The 19,032-nt window shown below is 53.6% G+C and overlaps 1 protein-coding gene across 10 annotated transcripts in view; it reads right to left on the bottom strand.

Annotated features, from left to right (window-relative positions):
* Positions 1-19,032, bottom strand: part of plch2a (phospholipase C, eta 2a) — a 312,536-nt gene that overhangs the window by 58,619 nt on the left and 234,885 nt on the right. For 9 of the 10 annotated variants that reach the window (XM_038822387.1, XM_038822384.1, XM_038822386.1 and 6 more), the window contains one exon: positions 10,548-10,706. The exons of the other annotated variant lie outside the window; for it this stretch is intronic. In XM_038822387.1, the coding sequence (XP_038678315.1) occupies positions 10,548-10,706 (159 nt within the window). The remainder of the gene's footprint in view (positions 1-10,547; positions 10,707-19,032) is intronic. 10 annotated transcript variants of the gene reach the window in all.

The following is a 19,032-nucleotide window of genomic DNA, read 5'->3' on the forward strand; positions in this document are numbered from 1 at the left end:
CCTCCCCCCACCTCCTGTATACACTATGCACCCTAACCCCCCCCCCCCCCCCCCCCCGCACCCCCCCGGCTCAAACCCATGATTCTTGCACAGCGGCGTTAGCACCAACATCCCTTCCACCCTAAAATGCCTCCTCAGCTGATTCCATATCTTCACCGTGGGCTGCACCACTGGGCTCCCTGAATACCTACTCGGAGCCATTGGCAATGCTGCCGTCACCATAGCCCTCAAACGTGACCCCTTACAAGATTCCTTCTCCATCCTAACCCACACATTTCCTAATGACAACTGTTAAGCATTGTTGAAGAACCATTGAGCCTGCTGGTGCAATTGTAATTCAAATTCCCCGAGGCCAGGTTTGTTGAGTTTAATTACACCGAACACTAAGCCAAACAGAATGAGCTCACGGTGTTCCATGTTAAAGCTCATTTCAGTTTTAATAAAACACATCATTTGAATTGTAATTGCAGATCCTATCGTTTCAATTAGAACTTTGTGCAGCTTGAGGAGACCTGTTATCTATGTTGTGAATTGTGCTGTAATTACTGATAACCGAGCTTCGAGAAAGCAAAACTTCATTTGTCACTGCTAAAGTGGTGTTTAAAATGTTAAAAGGATTTGACAGAGGAGATAACTGAGAGTGTATTTCCTCTGATGGGTCAGCCAAAAACAGGGTGACATAATCTTAATACGATTCCCAGGCCGTTCAGAAATTATTCCAGGAAGAGGTTTATCACGCATAGTGGAAGTGGAAATCTGGAACATTTTTCCACAGAAGGGTCAGGACGCTGGGGCCAATTGGAGATAGACTTCTGGTGAAAGAATTTATACAGAGCCTATCTCAACCTCAGGGCATCCTAAAGCACATTACAGCTGATTAAAGTATCATCACTGTTCAGATGGAGGGAACCTGGCAGCAGATTTGCACACAGTAATCTCCCGCAAACAGCAACACACTAATGAGCACGGAATCTGTTTTGGTGATGTTGTTTGATGACCAGGTATTGACCAGGGCACCTGCGCAAATTCCCCTGTTCTCCTGTGAAATATTGCCATGCAAATTTTTACAGCCACCTTGAGAAAGCAAATAAGGCCTTGGTTTAACGCCTCACCAAAAGTTGTCTTCTCTGACAGTCCAGTCCTCCCTCAGTACTGCACACCTGGTTACCTGTGGGGCTTCCAGTCAGGGAAACAGTGGTTGAAGACAAACGGTCCACCAGCTTTCGGGAGACAGATGCAGGGGCAGTGAGCGAATGCTTCTGTAGGTCTCACACTGTACAATCCCAGTGAGATGATTCAGCAGATATTTAACTCACTGTCAATTCGCAAACAACCCCGAACACGTACAGGACGGGCCACGTACGAAAGCTAACCTCATCATCTACAGGACAGGGCATATATATCCAAACACTCGACATGTACAGGCCGGGTCATATACATAACTCCCCCCCCCCCCGCCCCCCGCCCCCCCCCCCCCCCCCAACGATATGTTTAGGACAGATCAAATACCTAAATCCTCCCTGACATATACAGGTCCGTTCAACTGCACCACAACATGTACAGGATGGGTCAAAACCATACCCACCCACCCATCACCTCCACCCCCCCCCCACCGTCACTCCCCTCCCACCCCCCGTCACTCCCCTCCAACCTGCACCGTCACTCCCCTCCAACCCGCAGTCACTCCCCTCCAACCCCCCGTCATTCACCTCCACCCCCCCCCCCACCGTCATTCCCCTCCCACCTCCACCGTCACTCCCCTCCAATCCCCCGTCACTCCCCACCAACCCCCCCGTCACTCCCCTCCAATCCCAGTCACTCCCCTCCAACCCCCCCGTCACTCCCCTCCCACCCCCACCATCACTCTCCTCCAACCCCCCCGTTACTCCCCTCCAACCCCCCTGTCACTCCCCTCCAACCCCCGTCACTCCTTTCCAGCCCCCCGTCACTCCCCTCCCACCCCCGTCACTCCTTTCCAGCCCCCGTCACTCCCCTCCCACCATCACTCCCCTCCCACCCCCACCGTCACTCCCCTCCAGCCCCCCGTCACTCCCCTCCAACCACCCGTCACTGCCTTCCAGCACCCCCGTCACTCCCCTCCCACCCCCACCGTCACTCCCCTCCACCCCCCCGTCACTCCCCTCCAAACCCCCCATCACTCCGCTCCAAACCCCAGTCACTCCCCTCCCACCCCCACCGTCACTCCCCTCCCATCCCCACCGTCACTCCCCTCCCACCTCCACCGTCACTCCCCTCCAATCCCCCGTCACTCCCCTCCAACCCGCCCATCACTCCCCTCCAACCCCGTCACTCCCCTCCAACCCCCCGTCACTCCTTTCCAGCCCCCCGTCACTCCCCTCCCACCCCCACTGTCACTCCCCTCCAGTCCCCCGTCACTCCCCTCCAGCCCCCCGTCACTCCCCTCCCACCATCACTCCCCTCCCACCCCCACCGTCACTCCCCTCCAGCCCCCCGTCACTCCCCTCCAACCACCCGTCACTGCCTTTCAGCACCCCCGTCACTCCCCTCCCACCGTCACTCCCCTCCAGCCCCCGTCACTCCCCTCCCACCCCCCACCATCACTCCCCGCCAACCCCCCATCACTCCCCTCCAACCCCCCGGCACTCCCCTCCAAACCCCCCATCACTCCGCTCCAAACCCCAGTCACTTCCCTCCAACCCCCCCGTCACTCCCCTCCCACCCCCACCATCACTCCCCTCCAACCCCCCCGTCACTCCCCTCCAACCCCTCTGTCACTCCCCTCCCACCCCCCACCATCACTCCCCGCCAACCCCCCATCACTCCCCTCCAACCCCCCGGCACTCCCCTCCAAACCCCCCATCACTCCGCTCCAAACCCCAGTCACTCCCCTCCAACCCCCCCGTCACTCCCCTCCCACCCCCACCATCACTCCCCTCCAACCCCCCCCGTCACTCCCCTCCAACCTCTCTGTCACTCCCCTCCAACCCCCCATCACTCCCTTCCAGCCCCGTCACTCCCCTCCCACCCCCACCATCACTCCCCTCCAGTCCCCCGTCACTCCCCTCCAGCCCCCGTCACTCCCCTCCCACCCCCACCATCACTCCCCTCCAACCCCCCGTCACTCCCCTCCAACCCCCGTCACTCCCCTCCAGCCCCCCGTCACTCCCCTCCCACCCCCACCATCACTGCCCTCCAACCCCCCGTCACTCCCCTCCAGCCTCCCGTCACTCCCCTCGAACCCCCCACTGTTACTCACCTCCTGCCCCCCACCGTCACTCCCCTTCAGCCCGCCACCGTTACTCCCCTCCAGTCCCCCACCATAACTCCCCTCCAACCCGCACCGTCACTGGACGGTTTATTGGGTATCACTGAAAACCTGCCAGCACTGCCAAATTCAGTGGCTCATCAGGTCCTGGCACTGCCCACTCAGTGTGGTACTCACCCATACAGGTCTGCCAGGGCTCAGGACCGACTCAGGTCCTACATTGCTTGAATATCGGGCTTAAACTCGTCAATCCACGGAATCGGTTTTACAATCCGGGAAGTTTCGGAAAATCAAAAGTAAGGCATTGACCACCTCTGCCGTTTATTCTTGTGATACCCCAGGATGTAAGACATCAGGTCAGAGGCGAGTTGCTGCTTCCAGTCTCACTGATTCCCCCAGTACGTTTTTCTCACTAAAACTAATTACTGCAAGTTGCTAGATCGCGGGGTGGCACAGTGGTTCCCACTGGGACTACAGCGCTGAGGGCCCGGTTTCAAATCCTGGCTCTGGGTCACGGTCCGTGAGGAGTTTGCACATTCTCCCCGTGTCTGCGTGGGTTTCACCCCCACAACCCAAAGATGTGCAGGCTAGGTAGATTGGCCACGCTAAATTGCCCCTTAATTGGAAAAAATGAATTGGGTCCTCTAAATTTAAAAAAAAGTTGCTAACTCTCCCTGACTTGCACTGAAATAGGGCTAAATCCCCCGATCCTTTCCTGCCAGCGGATCTTCTGGTGCTGCCAAAGGTGCCCCTCGCCTGCCCCCCCCCCCACACCGCAGGATCTGGCCCATTGTCTTTTTGTCTTCTATCCTGACGCTTGGCACAAAATAGTTGCTAATGCCTCTAGAATTTCCTTATCCCAAATCGGAATTGATCCCGTCTCTAAAGGCCCACGTTCACTTTCATTCATCTCTTCCCTTTTTCATCCTCGGAAATGCCATTCGTGCTGGTTTGCTCTCAGTCTATTTTCTCCTCTCTTTATCAATTGCTTGATCACCTGTGGCTTTTTTTTTTGTTAAACCCCCTCAGTCCTCAGGCTTACTGCTGTTGTGGCAACATTGTCAGCCTCATCCTTTACTCCAATACTAACCCTTCACCTCCTCAGCTGCCCGTGGTTGCTCCACTTTCAGGACGCGTTATCATTCCACATGCATATACTTTGAGAATGATTTATTTGCGCATCAACCATCATATCTGTTCATCTAATTTCCCAATGCACTTTACTCAGCTCGTCTCTGCAATTGTCTTTGTTTAAATTTGAGACTGTTGTTTCAGACTGAGCCACATCACCCTCAAACTTAATATGACATATTATTCATAGACGTTTACAGCACAGGAGGCCATTCAGCCCCTCGCCTCCATGCCGGTCAACAGAGATCAGATTAGATTGATCCCATTTTCCAGCACTCGGCCCATAGCCCTGGAGGTGACGGCAGCACAAGTGAGTATCTAAATGCTTCTTGAAGGGTAAATATTGGCTTGGGCGCCAGGGAAGAACCTTCCTGCCTTTCATAGAATGGGTGGCAGGGAAATTTCTACCCCCCCCCCTCACCCGAGAGGGCAAACAGGCCTCAGTTTAGCCTTTCATCCAAAAAGCTGACACCTCTGACAGTGCAGCGCTCCCCCAGTACTGACCCTCTGACAGTGCAGCACTCCTTCAGTACTGACCCTCTGACAGGGCAGCCACTCCCTCAGTACTGACCCTCTGACAGTGCAGCACTCCCTCAGTACTGACCCTCTGGCAGTGCAGCACTCCCTCAGTACTGACCCTCTGACAGTGCAGCACTCCGCTCAGTACTGACCCTCTGACAGTGCGGCACTCCCTCAGTACTGACCCTCTGACAGTGCAGCACTCTCTCAGTACTGACCCTCTGACAGTGCAGCACTCCCTCAGTACTGACCCTCTGACAGTGCAGCACTCTCTCAGTACTGACCCTCTGACAGTGCAGCACTCCCTCAGTACTGACCCTCTGACAGTGCAGCACTCCCTCAGTACTGACCCTCTGACAGTGCGGCACTCCCTCAGTACTGACCCTCTGACAGGGCAGCACTCCCTCAGTACTGACCCTCTGACAGTGCAGCACTCTCTCAGTACTGACCCTCTGACAGTGCGGCACTCCCTCAGTACTGACCCTCTGACAGTGCAGCACTCCCTCAGTACTGACCCTCTGACAGTGCAGCACTCCCTCAGTACTGACCCTCTGACAGGGCAGCACTCCTTCAGTACTGACCCTCTGACAGTGCAGCACTCCCTCAGTGCTGACCCTCTGACAGTGGGGCACTCCCTCAGTACTGACCCTCTGACAGGGCAGCACTCCCTCAGTACTGACCCTCTGACAGTGCAGCAGTCTCTCAGTACTGACCCTCTGACAGTGCAGCGCTCCCTCAGTACTGACCCTCTGACAGTGCGGCAGTCCCTCAGTACTGACCCTCTGACAGTGCAGCACTCCCTCAGTACTGACCCTCTGACAGTGCAGCACTCCCTCAGTACTGACCCTCTGACAGTGCGGCACTCCGCTCAGTACTGACCCTCTGACAGTGAAGCACTCCATCAGTACTGACCCTCTGACAGTGCGGCACTCCCTCAGTACTGACCCTCTGACAGTGCAGCACTCCCTCAGTACTGACCCTCTGACAGTGCAGCACTCCCTCAGTACTGACCCTCTGACAGTGCAGAACTCCCTCAGTACTGACCCTCTGACAGTGCAGCACTCCCTCAGTACTGACCCTCTGACAGTGCGGCACTCCCTCAGTACTGACCCTCTGACAGTGCGGCACTCCCTCAGTACTGACCCTCTGACAGTGCTGCACTCCCTCAGTACTGACCCTCTGACAGTGCAGCACTCCCTCAGTACTGACCCTCTGACAGTGCGGTGCTCCCTCAGTACTGACCCTCTGACAGTGCGGTGCTCCCTCAGTACCGACCCTCTGACAGTGCAGCACTCCCTCAGTACTGACCCTCTGACAGTGCAGCACTCCCTCAGTACTGACCCTCTGACAGTGCGGTGCTCCCTCAGTACTGACCCTCTGACAGTGCGGTGCTCCCTCAGTACCGACCCTCTGACAGTGCAGCACTCCCTCAGTACTGACCCTCTGACAGTGCAGCACTCCCTCAGTACTGACCCTCTGACAGTGCTGCACTCCCTCAGTACTGACCCTCTGACAGTGCAGCACTCCCTCAGTACTGACCCTCTGACAGTGCAGCGCTCCCTCAGGACTGACCCTCTGACAGTGCAGCACTCCCTCAGTACTGACCCTCTGACAGTGCGGCACTCCCTAAGTACTGACCCTCTGACAGTGCAGCACTACCTCAATACTGACCCTCTTACAGTGCGGCACTCCCTCAGTACTGACCCTCTGACAGTGCAGCACTCCCTCAGTACTGACCCTCTTACAGTGCGGCACTCCCTCAGTACTGACCCTCTGACAGTGCAGCACTCCCTCAGTACTGACCCTCTGACAGTGCAGCACTCCCTCAGTACTGACCCTCTGACAGTGCAGCATTCCCTCAGTACTGACCCTCTGACAGTGCAGCACTCCCTCAATACTGTCCCTCTGACAGTGCGACACTCCCTCAGTACTGACCCTCTGACAGTGCAGCACTCCCTCAGTACTGACCCTCTGACAGTGCAGCACTCCCTCAGTACTGACCCTCTGACAGTGCGGCACTCCCTCAGTACTGACCCTCTGACAGTGCGGCACTCCCTCAGTACTGACCCTCTGACAGTGCAGCGCTCCCTCAGGACTGACCCTCTGACAGTGCAGCACTCCCTCAGTACTGACCCTCTGACAGTGCGGCACTCCCTAAGTACTGACCCTCTGACAGTGCAGCACTACCTCAATACTGACCCTCTTACAGTGCGGCACTCCCTCAGTACTGACCCTCTGACAGTGCAGCACTCCCTCAGTACTGACCCTCTGACAGTGCAGCACTCCCTCAGTACTGACCCTCTGACAGTGCAGCACTCCCTCAGTACTGACCCTCTGACAGTGCAGCACTCCCTCAGTACTGACCCTCTGACAGTGCGGCACTCCCTCAGTACTGACCCTCTGACAGTGCGGCACTCCCTCAGTACTGACCCTCTGACAGTGCTGCACTCCCTCAGTACTGACCCTCTGACAGTGCGGCACTCCCTCAGTCCTGACCCTCTGACAGTGCAGCACTCCCTCAGTACTGACCCTCTGACAGTGCGGTGCTCCCTCAGTACTGACCCTCTGACAGTGCGGCACTCCCTCAGTACTGACCCTCTGACAGTGCTGCACTCCCTCAGTACTGACCCTCTGACAGTGCGGCACTCCCTCAGTCCTGACCCTCTGACAGTGCAGCACTCCCTCAGTACTGACCCTCTGACAGTGCTGCACTCCCTCAGTACTGACCCTCTGACAGTGCGGCACTCCCTCAGTCCTGACCCTCTGACAGTGCAGCTCTCCCTCAGTACTGACCCTCTGACAGTGCGGTGCTCCCTCAGTACTGACCCTCTGACAGTGCGGTGCTCCCTCAGTACCGACCCTCTGACAGTGCTGCACTCCCTCAGTACTGACCCTCTGACAGTGCGGTGCTCCCTCAGTACTGACCCTCTGACAGTGCAGCACTCCCTCAGTACTGACCCTCTGACAGTGCGGTGCTCCCTCAGTACTGACCCTCTGACAGTGCGGCACTCCCTCAGTACTGACCCTCTGACAGTGCGGCACTCCCTCAGTACTGACCCTCTGACAGTGCTGCACTCCCTCAGTACTGACCCTCTGACAGTGCAGCACTCCCTCAGTACTGACCCTCTGACAGTGCGGTGCTCCCTCAGTACTGACCCTCTGACAGTGCGGTGCTCCCTCAGTACCGACCCTCTGACAGTGCAGCACTCCCTCAGTACTGACCCTCTGACAGTGCAGCAATCCCTCAGTACTGACCCTCTGACAGTGCGGTGCTCCCTCAGTACTGACCCTCTGACAGTGCGGTGCTCCCTCAGTACCGACCCTCTGACAGTGCAGCACTCCCTCAGTACTGACCCTCTGACAGTGCAGCACTCCCTCAGTACTGACCCTCTGACAGTGCTGCACTCCCTCAGTACTGACCCTCTGACAGTGCAGCACTCCCTCAGTACTGACCCTCTGACAGTGCAGCGCTCCCTCAGGACTGACCCTCTGACAGTGCAGCACTCCCTCAGTACTGACCCTCTGACAGTGCGGCACTCCCTAAGTACTGACCCTCTGACAGTGCAGCACTACCTCAATACTGACCCTCTTACAGTGCGGCACTCCCTCAGTACTGACCCTCTGACAGTGCAGCACTCCCTCAGTACTGACCCTCTTACAGTGCGGCACTCCCTCAGTACTGACCCTCTGACAGTGCAGCACTCCCTCAGTACTGACCCTCTGACAGTGCAGCACTCCCTCAGTACTGACCCTCTGACAGTGCAGCACTCCCTCAGTACTGACCCTCTGACAGTGCAGCACTCCCTCAGTACTGACCCTCTGACAGTGCGGCACTCCCTCAGTACTGACCCTCTGACAGTGCGGCACTCCCTCAGTACTGACCCTCTGACAGTGCTGCACTCCCTCAGCACTGACCCTCTGACAGTGCGGCACTCCCTCAGTCCTGACCCTCTGACAGTGCAGCACTCCCTCAGTACTGACCCTCTGACAGTGCGGTGCTCCCTCAGTACTGACCCTCTGACAGTGCGGTGCTCCCTCAGTACCGACCCTCTGACAGTGCAGCACTCCCTCAGTACTGACCCTCTGAGAGTGCAGCACACCCTCGGTACTGACCCTCTGACAGTGCAGCTGGCACTCCCTCAGTACTGACCCTCTGACACTGCAGCTGGCACTCCCTCAGTACTGACCCTCTGACAGTGCAGCACTCCCTCAATACTGTCCCTCTGACAGTGCGACACTCCCTCAGTACTGACCCTCTGACAGTGCAGCACTCCCTCAGTACTGACCCTCTGACAGTGCAGCACTCCCTCAGTACTGACCCTCTGACAGTGCGGCACTCCCTCAGTACTGACCCTCTGACAGTGCGGCACTCCCTCAGTACTGACCCTCTGACAGTGCAGCGCTCCCTCAGGACTGACCCTCTGACAGTGCAGCACTCCCTCAGTACTGACCCTCTGACAGTGCGGCACTCCCTAAGTACTGACCCTCTGACAGTGCAGCACTACCTCAATACTGACCCTCTTACAGTGCGGCACTCCCTCAGTACTGACCCTCTGACAGTGCAGCACTCCCTCAGTACTGACCCTCTGACAGTGCAGCACTCCCTCAGTACTGACCCTCTGACAGTGCAGCACTCCCTCAGTACTGACCCTCTGACAGTGCAGCACTCCCTCAGTACTGACCCTCTGACAGTGCGGCACTCCCTCAGTACTGACCCTCTGACAGTGCGGCACTCCCTCAGTACTGACCCTCTGACAGTGCTGCACTCCCTCAGTACTGACCCTCTGACAGTGCGGCACTCCCTCAGTCCTGACCCTCTGACAGTGCAGCACTCCCTCAGTACTGACCCTCTGACAGTGCGGCACTCCCTCAGTCCTGACCCTCTGACAGTGCAGCACTCCCTCAGTACTGACCCTCTGACAGTGCTGCACTCCCTCAGTACTGACCCTCTGACAGTGCGGCACTCCCTCAGTCCTGACCCTCTGACAGTGCAGCTCTCCCCTCAGTACTGACCCTCTGACAGTGCGGTGCTCCCTCAGTACTGACCCTCTGACAGTGCGGTGCTCCCTCAGTACCGACCCTCTGACAGTGCTGCACTCCCTCAGTACTGACCCTCTGACAGTGCGGTGCTCCCTCAGTACTGACCCTCTGACAGTGCAGCACTCCCTCAGTACTGACCCTCTGACAGTGCGGTGCTCCCTCAGTACTGACCCTCTGACAGTGCAGCACCTCCTCAGTACTGACCCTCTGACAGTGCAGCACTCCCTCAGTACTGCACTGGGAGCATCAGCCCAGATTTCTTTGTGTTCAAGATCAGGATTTTCCGGCCTTTTCCACAGGTGGGATCTCCCAGCCCCGACAAAGGCATGTTCCCCGGCGGCGGGACGGCAAGACGCTGCAGACATCGTCAGGACTGGAAGATCCCGTCCGGCGGTCAATGGCGAACTCCCTCTGCCGCCGAAGGACATGCCGCGTGGGAATCTGGTCCCAAGTCTCCGGAGCGGGGCTTGAACGTTCGACCTTCTGACCCAAGAGGTGAGAGTTCCACCCGGGGGAGGGGGATTCCATTAAACAGGAGCACCTGAGGTAGCCTGAGGGGGGGGGGGTGGCAGTGTGCGAGGTGTTGGTGGGGGTGGTGGGGATGGGCTACCTTCTTTGAATCCGCCTTCCGGCACATTTTTCCCGCTTGAGGGATGGCGTTCACGCTGAAGCTGTCGGGATCTTCCCGGTCTCGGATTTTCGATTCCTTCAGCAGCGAATCAAGCTTCTTTTTAGCCACGCTCTCCACGTGTTTCCTATTTGCCATAGCCTATTCACAAAGAGATAAGACACAGGCTCATTAAATCCATCCCACTTGCCGTGTGGCAGAGACAGCACGAACAGAGAGGTGAAGGGGGGCGGGAGTACAGTATGGAATGGCATGGACATGCTGTTTGATGATTTCTACGCACAGGACAGCCTTCATATTAGCTATAGGAGCCTCTAATGAATATGAAATTGGGATGGATAATAAAGAGACTTCCTTGCCTGCCTCAGTCGTAGCCCAGGAATATCCTGACCTTGGGGATGGGCGATATAGTAACACACTAAATCTTTCCTCAGTTTTGACGAAAGGCAGCTGTCCGGGCACAAACATCTGCTTTCTTTCTATTTCTGCGACACCGCCTGACTTGCCAAGTGCTTGGCTTATAATCCAGCATTTACACTTTTTGTGGGCACACGGAGAGTTTGGTGTGTAATGGAGACACTGAGGGTTTGGTCTGTAATGGAGGCACGGAGGGTTTGGTCTGTAATGGAGGCACTGAGGGTTTGGTATGTAATGGAGGCACTGAGGGTTTGGTCTGTAATGGAGGCACTGAGGGTTTGGTGTGTAATGGAGACACTGAGGGTTTGGTGTGTAATGGAGACACTGAGGGTTTGGTCTGTAATGGAGACACTGAGGGTTTGGTGTGTAATGGAGACACTGAGGGTTTGGTATGTAATGGAGGCACTGAGGGTTTGGTGTGTAATGAAGACACTGAGGGGTTGGTGTGTAATGGAGGCACTGAGGGTTTGGTATGTAATGGAGGCACTGAGGGTTTGTTGTGTAATGGAGACACTGAGGGTTTGGTGTCTAATGGAGACACTGAGGGTTTGGTGTGTAATGGAGACACTGAGGGTTTGGTCTGTAATGGAGACACTGAGAGTTTGGTCTGTAATGGAGACACTGAGGGTTTGGTGTGTAATGGAGGCACTGAGGGTTTGGTCTGTAGTGGAGGCACTGAGGGTTTGGTCTGTAATGGAGGCAATGAGGGTTTGGTGTGTAGTGGAGGCACTGAGGGTTTGGTCTGTAATGGAGACACTGAGGGTTTGGTGTGTAATGGAGACACTGAGAGTTTGGTCTGTAATGGAGACACTGAGGGTTTGGTGTGTAATGGAGACACTGAGGGTTTGGAGTGTAATGGAGACACTGAGAGTTTGGTCTGTAATGGAGACACTGAGGGTTTGGTGTGTAATGGAGGCACTGAGGGTTTGGTCTGTAATGGAGACACTGAGTGTTTGGTCTGTAATGGAGACACTGAGGGTTTGGTCTGTAATGGAGACACTGAGGGTTTGGTGTGTAATGGAGGCACTGAGGGTTTGGTGTGTAATGGAGACACTGAGAGTTTGGTCTGTAATGGAGACACTGAGGGTTTGGTCTGTAATGGAGGCACTGAGGGTTTGGTGTGTAATGGAGACACTGAGAGTTTGGTCTGTAATGGAGACACTGAGGGTTTGGTCTGTAATGGAGGCACTGAGGGTTTGGTCTGTAATGGAGGCACTGAGGGTTTGGTCTGTAATGGAGACACTGAGGGTTTGGTGTGTAATGGAGACACTGAGAGTTTGGTCTGTAATGGAGACACTGAGGGTTTGGTCTGTAATGGAGGCACTGAGGGTTTGGTCTGTAATGGAGGCACTGAGGGTTTGGTGTGTAAGGGAGACACTGAGGGTTTGGTGTGTAATGGAGGCACTGAGGGTTTGGTCTGTAATGGAGACACTGAGGGTTTGGTCTGTAATGGAGGCACTGAGGGGTTGGTGTGTAATGGAGGCACTGAGGGTTTGGTATGTAATGGAGGCACTGAGGGTTTGGTGTGTAATGGAGACACTGAGGGTTTGGTCTGTAATGGAGACACTGAGGGTTTGGTGTGTAATGGAGACACTGAGAGTTTGGTCTGTAATGGAGACACAGAGGGTTTGGTGTGTAATGGAGGCACGGAGGGTTTGGTCTGTAATGGAGACACTGAGAGTTTGGTCTGTAATGGAGACACTGAGGGTTTGGTGTGTAATGGAGGCACTGAGGGTTTGGTCTGTAATGGAGACACTGAGGGTTTGGTGTGTAGTGGAGGCACTGAGGGTTTGGTGTGTAATGAAGGCACTGAGGGTTTGGTGTGTAATGGAGGCACTGAGGGTTTGGTGTGTAATGGAGACACTGCGGGGTTGGTGTGTAATGGAGGCACGGAGGGTTTGGTCTGTAATGGAGACACTGAGGGTTTGGTCTGTAATGGAGACACTGAGGGGTTGGTGTGTAATGGAGGCACTGAGGGTTTGGTATGTAATGGAGGCACTGAGGGTTTGGTGTGTAATGGAGACACTGAGGGTTTGGTCTGTAATGGAGGCACTGAGGGTTTGGTGTGTAATGAAGGCACTGAGGGTTTTGTGTGTAATGGAGACACTGAGGGTTTGGTCTGTAATGGAGACACTGAGGGTTTGGTGTGTAATGGAGACACTGAGGGGTTGGTGTGTAATGGAGGCACGGAGGGTTTGGTCTGTAATGGAGACACTGAGGGTTTGGTCTGTAATGGAGACACTGAGGGGTTGGTGTGTAATGGAGACACTGAGGGTTTGGTCTGTAATGGAGACACTGAGGGTTTGGCCTGTAATGGAGACACTGAGGGTTTGGTGTGTAATGAAGGCACTGAGGGTTTGGTGTGTAATGGAGGCACTGAGGGTTTGGTCTGTAATGGAGACACTGAGGGTTTGGTCTGTAATGGAGGCACTGAGGGTTTGGTGTGTAATGGAGACACTGAGGGTTTGGTCTGTAATGGAGACACTGAGGGTTTGGTGTGTAATGGAGGCACTGAGGGTTTGGTATGTAATTGAGGCACGGAGGGTTTGGTCTGTAATGGAGACACTGAGGGGTTTGTGTGTAATGGAGGCACTGAGGGTTTGGTCTGTAATTGAGGTACTGAGGGTTTGGTGTGTAATGAAGGCACTGAGGGTTTGGTCTGTAATTGAGGTACTGAGGGTTTGGTGTGTAATGGAGGCACTGAGGGTTTGGTCTGTAGTGGAGGCACTGAGGGTTTGGTGTGTAATGGAGGCACTGAGGGTTTGGTCTGTAATGGAGGCACTGAGGGTTTGGTGTGTAATGGAGGCACTGAGGGTTTGGTGTGTAATGGAGGCACTGAGGGTTTGGTCTGTAATGGAGACACTGAGGGTTTGGTGTGTAATGGAGGCACAGAGGGTTTGGTGTGTAATGGAGGCACTGAGGGTTTGGTGTGTAATGGAGACACTGAGGGGTTGGTGTGCAATGGAGGCACGGAGGGTTTGGTCTGTAATGGAGGCACTGAGGGTTTGGTCTGTAATGGAGACACTGAGGGGTTGGTGTGTAATGGAGGCACTGAGGGTTTGGTATGTAATGGAGGCACTGAGGGTTTGGTCTGTAATGGAGGCACTGAGGGTTTGGTGTGTAATGAAGGCACTGAGGGTTTGGTGTGTAATGGAGACACTGAGGGTTTGGTCTGTAATGGAGGCACTGAGGGTTTGGTGTCTAATGGAGACACTGAGGGTTTGGTCTGTAATGGAGACACTGAGGGTTTGGTCTGTAATGGAGACACTGAGGGTTTGGTGTGTAATGAAGGCACTGAGGGTTTGGTGTGTAATGAAGGCACTGAGGGTTTGGTCTGTAATGGAGGCACTGAGGGTTTGGTCTGTAATGGAGACACTGAGGGTTTGGTGTGTAATGGAGGCACTGAGGGTTTGGTGTGTAATGGAGACACTGAGGGTTTGGTCTGTAATGGAGACACTGAGGGTTTGGTGTGTAGTGGAGGCACTGAGGGTTTGGTATGTAATTGAGGCACGGAGGGTTTGGTCTGTAATGGAGACACTGAGGGGTTGGTGTGTAATGGAGGCACTGAGGGTTTGGTGTGTAATGGAGACACTGAGGGTTTGGTCTGTAATGGAGACACTGAGGGTTTGGTGTGTAATGGAGGCACTGAGGGTTTGGTGTGTAATGGAGGCACTGAGGGTTTGGTCTGTAATGGAGACACTGAGGGTTTGGTCTGTAATGGAGGCACTGAGGGTTTGGTATGTAATGGAGGCACTGAGGGTTTGGTCTGTAATGGAGGCACTGAGGGTTTGGTGTGTAATGGAGACACTGAGGGTTTGGTCTGTAATGGAGACACTGAGGGTTTGGTGTGTAATGGAGGCACTGAGGGTTTGGTATGTAATTGAGGCACGGAGGGTTTGGTCTGTAATGGAGACACTGAGGGTTTGGTGTGTAATGGAGGCACTGAAGGTTTGGTATGTAATTGAGGCACGGAGGGTTTGGTCTGTAATGGAGACACTGAGGGGTTGGTGTGTAATGGAGGCACTGAGGGTTTGGTCTGTAATGGAGACACTGAGGGTTTGGTGTGTAATGGAGACACTGAGGGTTTGGTGTGTAATGGAGACACTGAGGGTTTGGTCTGTAATTGAGGTACTGAGGGTTTGGTGTGTAATGGAGGCACTGAGGGTTTGGTCTGTAGTGGAGGCACTGAGGGTTTGGTCTGTAATGGAGACACTGAGGGTTTGGTGTGTAATGGAGGCACTGAGGGTTTGGTCTGTAATGGAGACACTGAGGGGTTGGTGTGTAATGGAGGCACTGAGGGTTTGGTCTGTAATGGAGGCACTGAGGGTTTGGTGTGTAATGGAGGCACTGAGGGTTTGGTGTGTAATGGAGGCACTGAGGGTTTGGTCTGTAATGGAGACACTGAGGGTTTGGTGTGTAATGGAGGCACAGAGGGTTTGGTGTGTAATGGAGGCACTGAGGGTTTGGTGTGTAATGGAGGCACTGAGGGTTTGGTGTGTAATGGAGGCACTGAGGGTTTGGTCTGTAATGGAGGCACTGAGGGTTTGGTGTGTAATGGAGGCACTGAGGGTTTGGTGTGTAATGGAGGCACTGAGGGTTTGGTCTGTAATGGAGGCACTGAGGGTTTGGTGTGTAATTGAGGCACTGAGGGTTTGGTCTGTAATGGAGGCACTGAGGGTTTGGTGTGTAATGGAGGCACTGAGGGTTTGGTGTGTAATGGAGGCACTGAGGGTTTGGTCTGTAATGGAGACACTCAGGGTTTGGTGTGTAATGAAGGCACTGAGGGTTTGGTGTGTAATGGAGGCACGGAGGGTTTGGTCTGTAATGGAGGCACTGAGGGTTTGGTGTGTAATGGAGGCACTGAGGGTTTGGTGTGTAATGGAGGCACTGAGGGTTTGTCGTGTTGCACCATTCAGTCTAAACTCAGTCCCAGTACAATGAGGAGTGTGTGCAGGAGCACTGTAGGCAGGGTGAGGAGATGACCATAATGGAGGTTCCACTGCGTCACCAGATATTTTAATATATTGATATGACATGTTGGATGGAAAACATCATTGTGTGACTGGAGCTGATTGAAAATCCTTTCCTCAAGATGCCTCTAGCTGGCAGGAAATAAACAAAGTGCGCCTCTCTCTCCCCCCCCCCCCCCCCCCCCCCCCCCCCACCCCCCACCCAAATTACTCTCACAATTCTCTGACATTAGAAGATGAGAAATAGGAGCCGCTTTTCGAGCCTGCTCCGCAATTCAATGAGATCGGGGCTGATCTGTAATCCTCAACCTCTTCTAATGTATCATAGAATACTACAGCACTGAAGGAGGCCACTCAGCCTATCATGTCTTTGCTGGCCCCTTGAAAGAGGTACCCAGCTCATGCCATTGCCACCTCCTCGTTCCTCATGGCCCCGGACACCATTCAGAAAAGTTACTGCGGAATCTGCTTTCGCTGCCATTCCGGTATCAATAAAATGTATCCTCATCTCCCCAAGCAGACGCCCCACTTCACTGCCCTGTTTCTTTGCCAGCATTCACTCCCCCCACCTGCAGGGCAGGTGTAATAAAAGCTGTGCTGACATTGCTCCTCGATGTCTATTTCCGTCCCCACCTTCAGGGTTTTGCAAACGTGAAAACACGGGGAGAAAAAGAAGCTAATTTGAGAGAGGTTCCAAGTAACGTTTCAGCTCAGTGGGTCTGAGAAGTTCCCTACAGCAGGTGAGTGAAACTCTCTGATCCATTAACAGCCGCGTGATTTGGGCTGACATTGACCCTCTGGACTGAAATTCTTATTTTTAGATTTTTACATCAATGTTGGAGGGCTGTTGTTCTCTCTCGATGCTGTTACAGAAACCATTAGTGTTCTGCCAAGGACATCAAAAACTAACAGATTGTTTGAGAAGTTGAATCTAACTGGGTGACAGCTGATTCCACATTCAGCTCCAGCGCCACTTTTACCCGGCCAACTCTCCAACTTTTTTCTCCCGCGCCTCCTGTCCTCAGTGGCTGGCACACACGCACGTGGCATGTAGCCCTCTGGCATCTCGGCCAAACCTATTAGTAAGCTGTTCAACCATAGAGACCAGCACAGCAAAGCCAGATTCTGCCATCAACAAATGTCCAGACACGGATGCAACAGGAGTCACCGTGTAATGACTGGGAATGGGAAAACAGGCTGATTGTTTGCTCCCCTATCTCAGGGCGCTGAGGAAAATTGTAACGTCCCTAACATTGGGTGACCGAGACTTGCTAACAGAGCAGGCGTTGGACATGACATAATTCTGGCAGCTGCCCAGGTGGGATGTTTGGAATCGGCACACCCCATGAACTCAGCCATAATTGTGAGTTGTAGAGAAGAGAAGGGGCTTTAACATTGGGCAACCCTGCTAATCTTAGTAGAGGTTGCTGTGCCTGGTTTGAAAGTTGCAACCGTCAGGCCAGACACAGAGACCTCTACTAAGATGTCTATTTCTAACTTGAGACTTGGCCAGTACCACAACCCAAGACGCGGTCAGTATCACAACTCAAGTTCCATCAGTATCACATCGGGAAACCCCATGAGTATCAAACCACTATATTGTACAAAGGGAAAATCAGGTCTTCAACCATCAATGTTGGGTCAATGCCGAGCTTCCTCGCAGCATCAGCCTCTAATACACAGGAATGAAATGGGCACAAAACACAGTGAATCAATTTCCTGATTGTGTCACGTCCTTAAAGTGGTCCCTAAACAACACAATCAACTGCAAATTGCAAACAAGCATCAGGACATTTTAAACCCTAATTAGATACTACAGATATCTTTAATTTGAATATAAGATTGCTAATTCTCCCTCTATTGTCCATGGACTGATGATCTTCAAATATCATCTGATCAACTCGTGGCCATGATCAAGTGGAATGCCATGCCTGGCCTTGTGGGGGGGGGGGGGGGGGATTTGGATAGTCAGTGTTTCTGTCTAGCATCTGCCTTTGTCTTTTCAAACCATCGGCATTATTCACATCAGAAACGAACTTGCTGTTCACCAGGGAAGTTATTCTAACCTTCGTGATATCCAGATCAGTGGAATGATGATTCCCTGACACCTAACTGAGCTTACAGCACCCACATTGGCATGTGTGCAGACAAAGACACTAACTTGCATTCCCAAAACTGAAATAAAGGGGGAAATGTGAATCCAACTCGTTGGGTGAGAATCCATTGGATGGGTGGGCTTCCAGTTTTATATCCCACAAGACCCTTTGTTCACTTCAAGCTGGAGTATGATTAGGCAGAGTATCAAATCAGCACCGCACCGGATCCCGTCAGCTTTCATGATGTGAATGTTGGAACTCCTGTTTCGCTAAAGGGGCTCTCACATTAATTGATCAGAGACAATACTAGTGGGATTCTTTGCAGCGCTCCATGAGTCACGAGCTGGCTACCAAAGAGGATTCAGACAGAAGACACAGTGGACATCCCTGAGGAAGGCACACAAGTCAATCGCAGACTCTAATCTTCAGGAAACCAGCATCAAGGAATCTCAATGCAGAAAAGGTCGGAGCAGCATGGATCTTGGGGGATGTCTTGTGACGGAGTTCCCCCTTGTCACTGAGCCAAATGCTTCTGGTTTGAGTCCCATTCCAGGACCTGATGGCCAAGGAAGGTGCGTGACTGACGCAATCAACCTGCAAACCCTTCTAATATGGTAAGACTGGGACACCACTCGCCAGCCATGCTTGATGCCCCCTCAAGCTTCAGACTGCCAACTGGCTCCAGAAAAATCTGGAAACAGATGAAAGCATGTGCTTCGTCTGCCTTGTGCGTCTCTAGACCCAAGTAGAATGAAGAATATGAGCATAGTTCTGCCCCCACTTAAAATGCTTTGCCTGATACAAGATTGAGGAAGTGTGCTGATGACATCTCGTGGTTCAATCTCAACATGGCACCAGACTTGCCTTTTAAGCTGATCACCGGCCGAACAGACACCTCAAATCGAATGACGGTGTGTGTACACTTGGAATGTCCTCTGTCTATTGGAGGGTTAAATGACTAGCTAACTATCTCCTATACAGGTA

This window comes from Scyliorhinus canicula, chromosome 16 (assembly GCF_902713615.1).
Source record: "Scyliorhinus canicula chromosome 16, sScyCan1.1, whole genome shotgun sequence".
Classification (NCBI taxonomy): domain Eukaryota; kingdom Metazoa; phylum Chordata; class Chondrichthyes; order Carcharhiniformes; family Scyliorhinidae; genus Scyliorhinus; species Scyliorhinus canicula.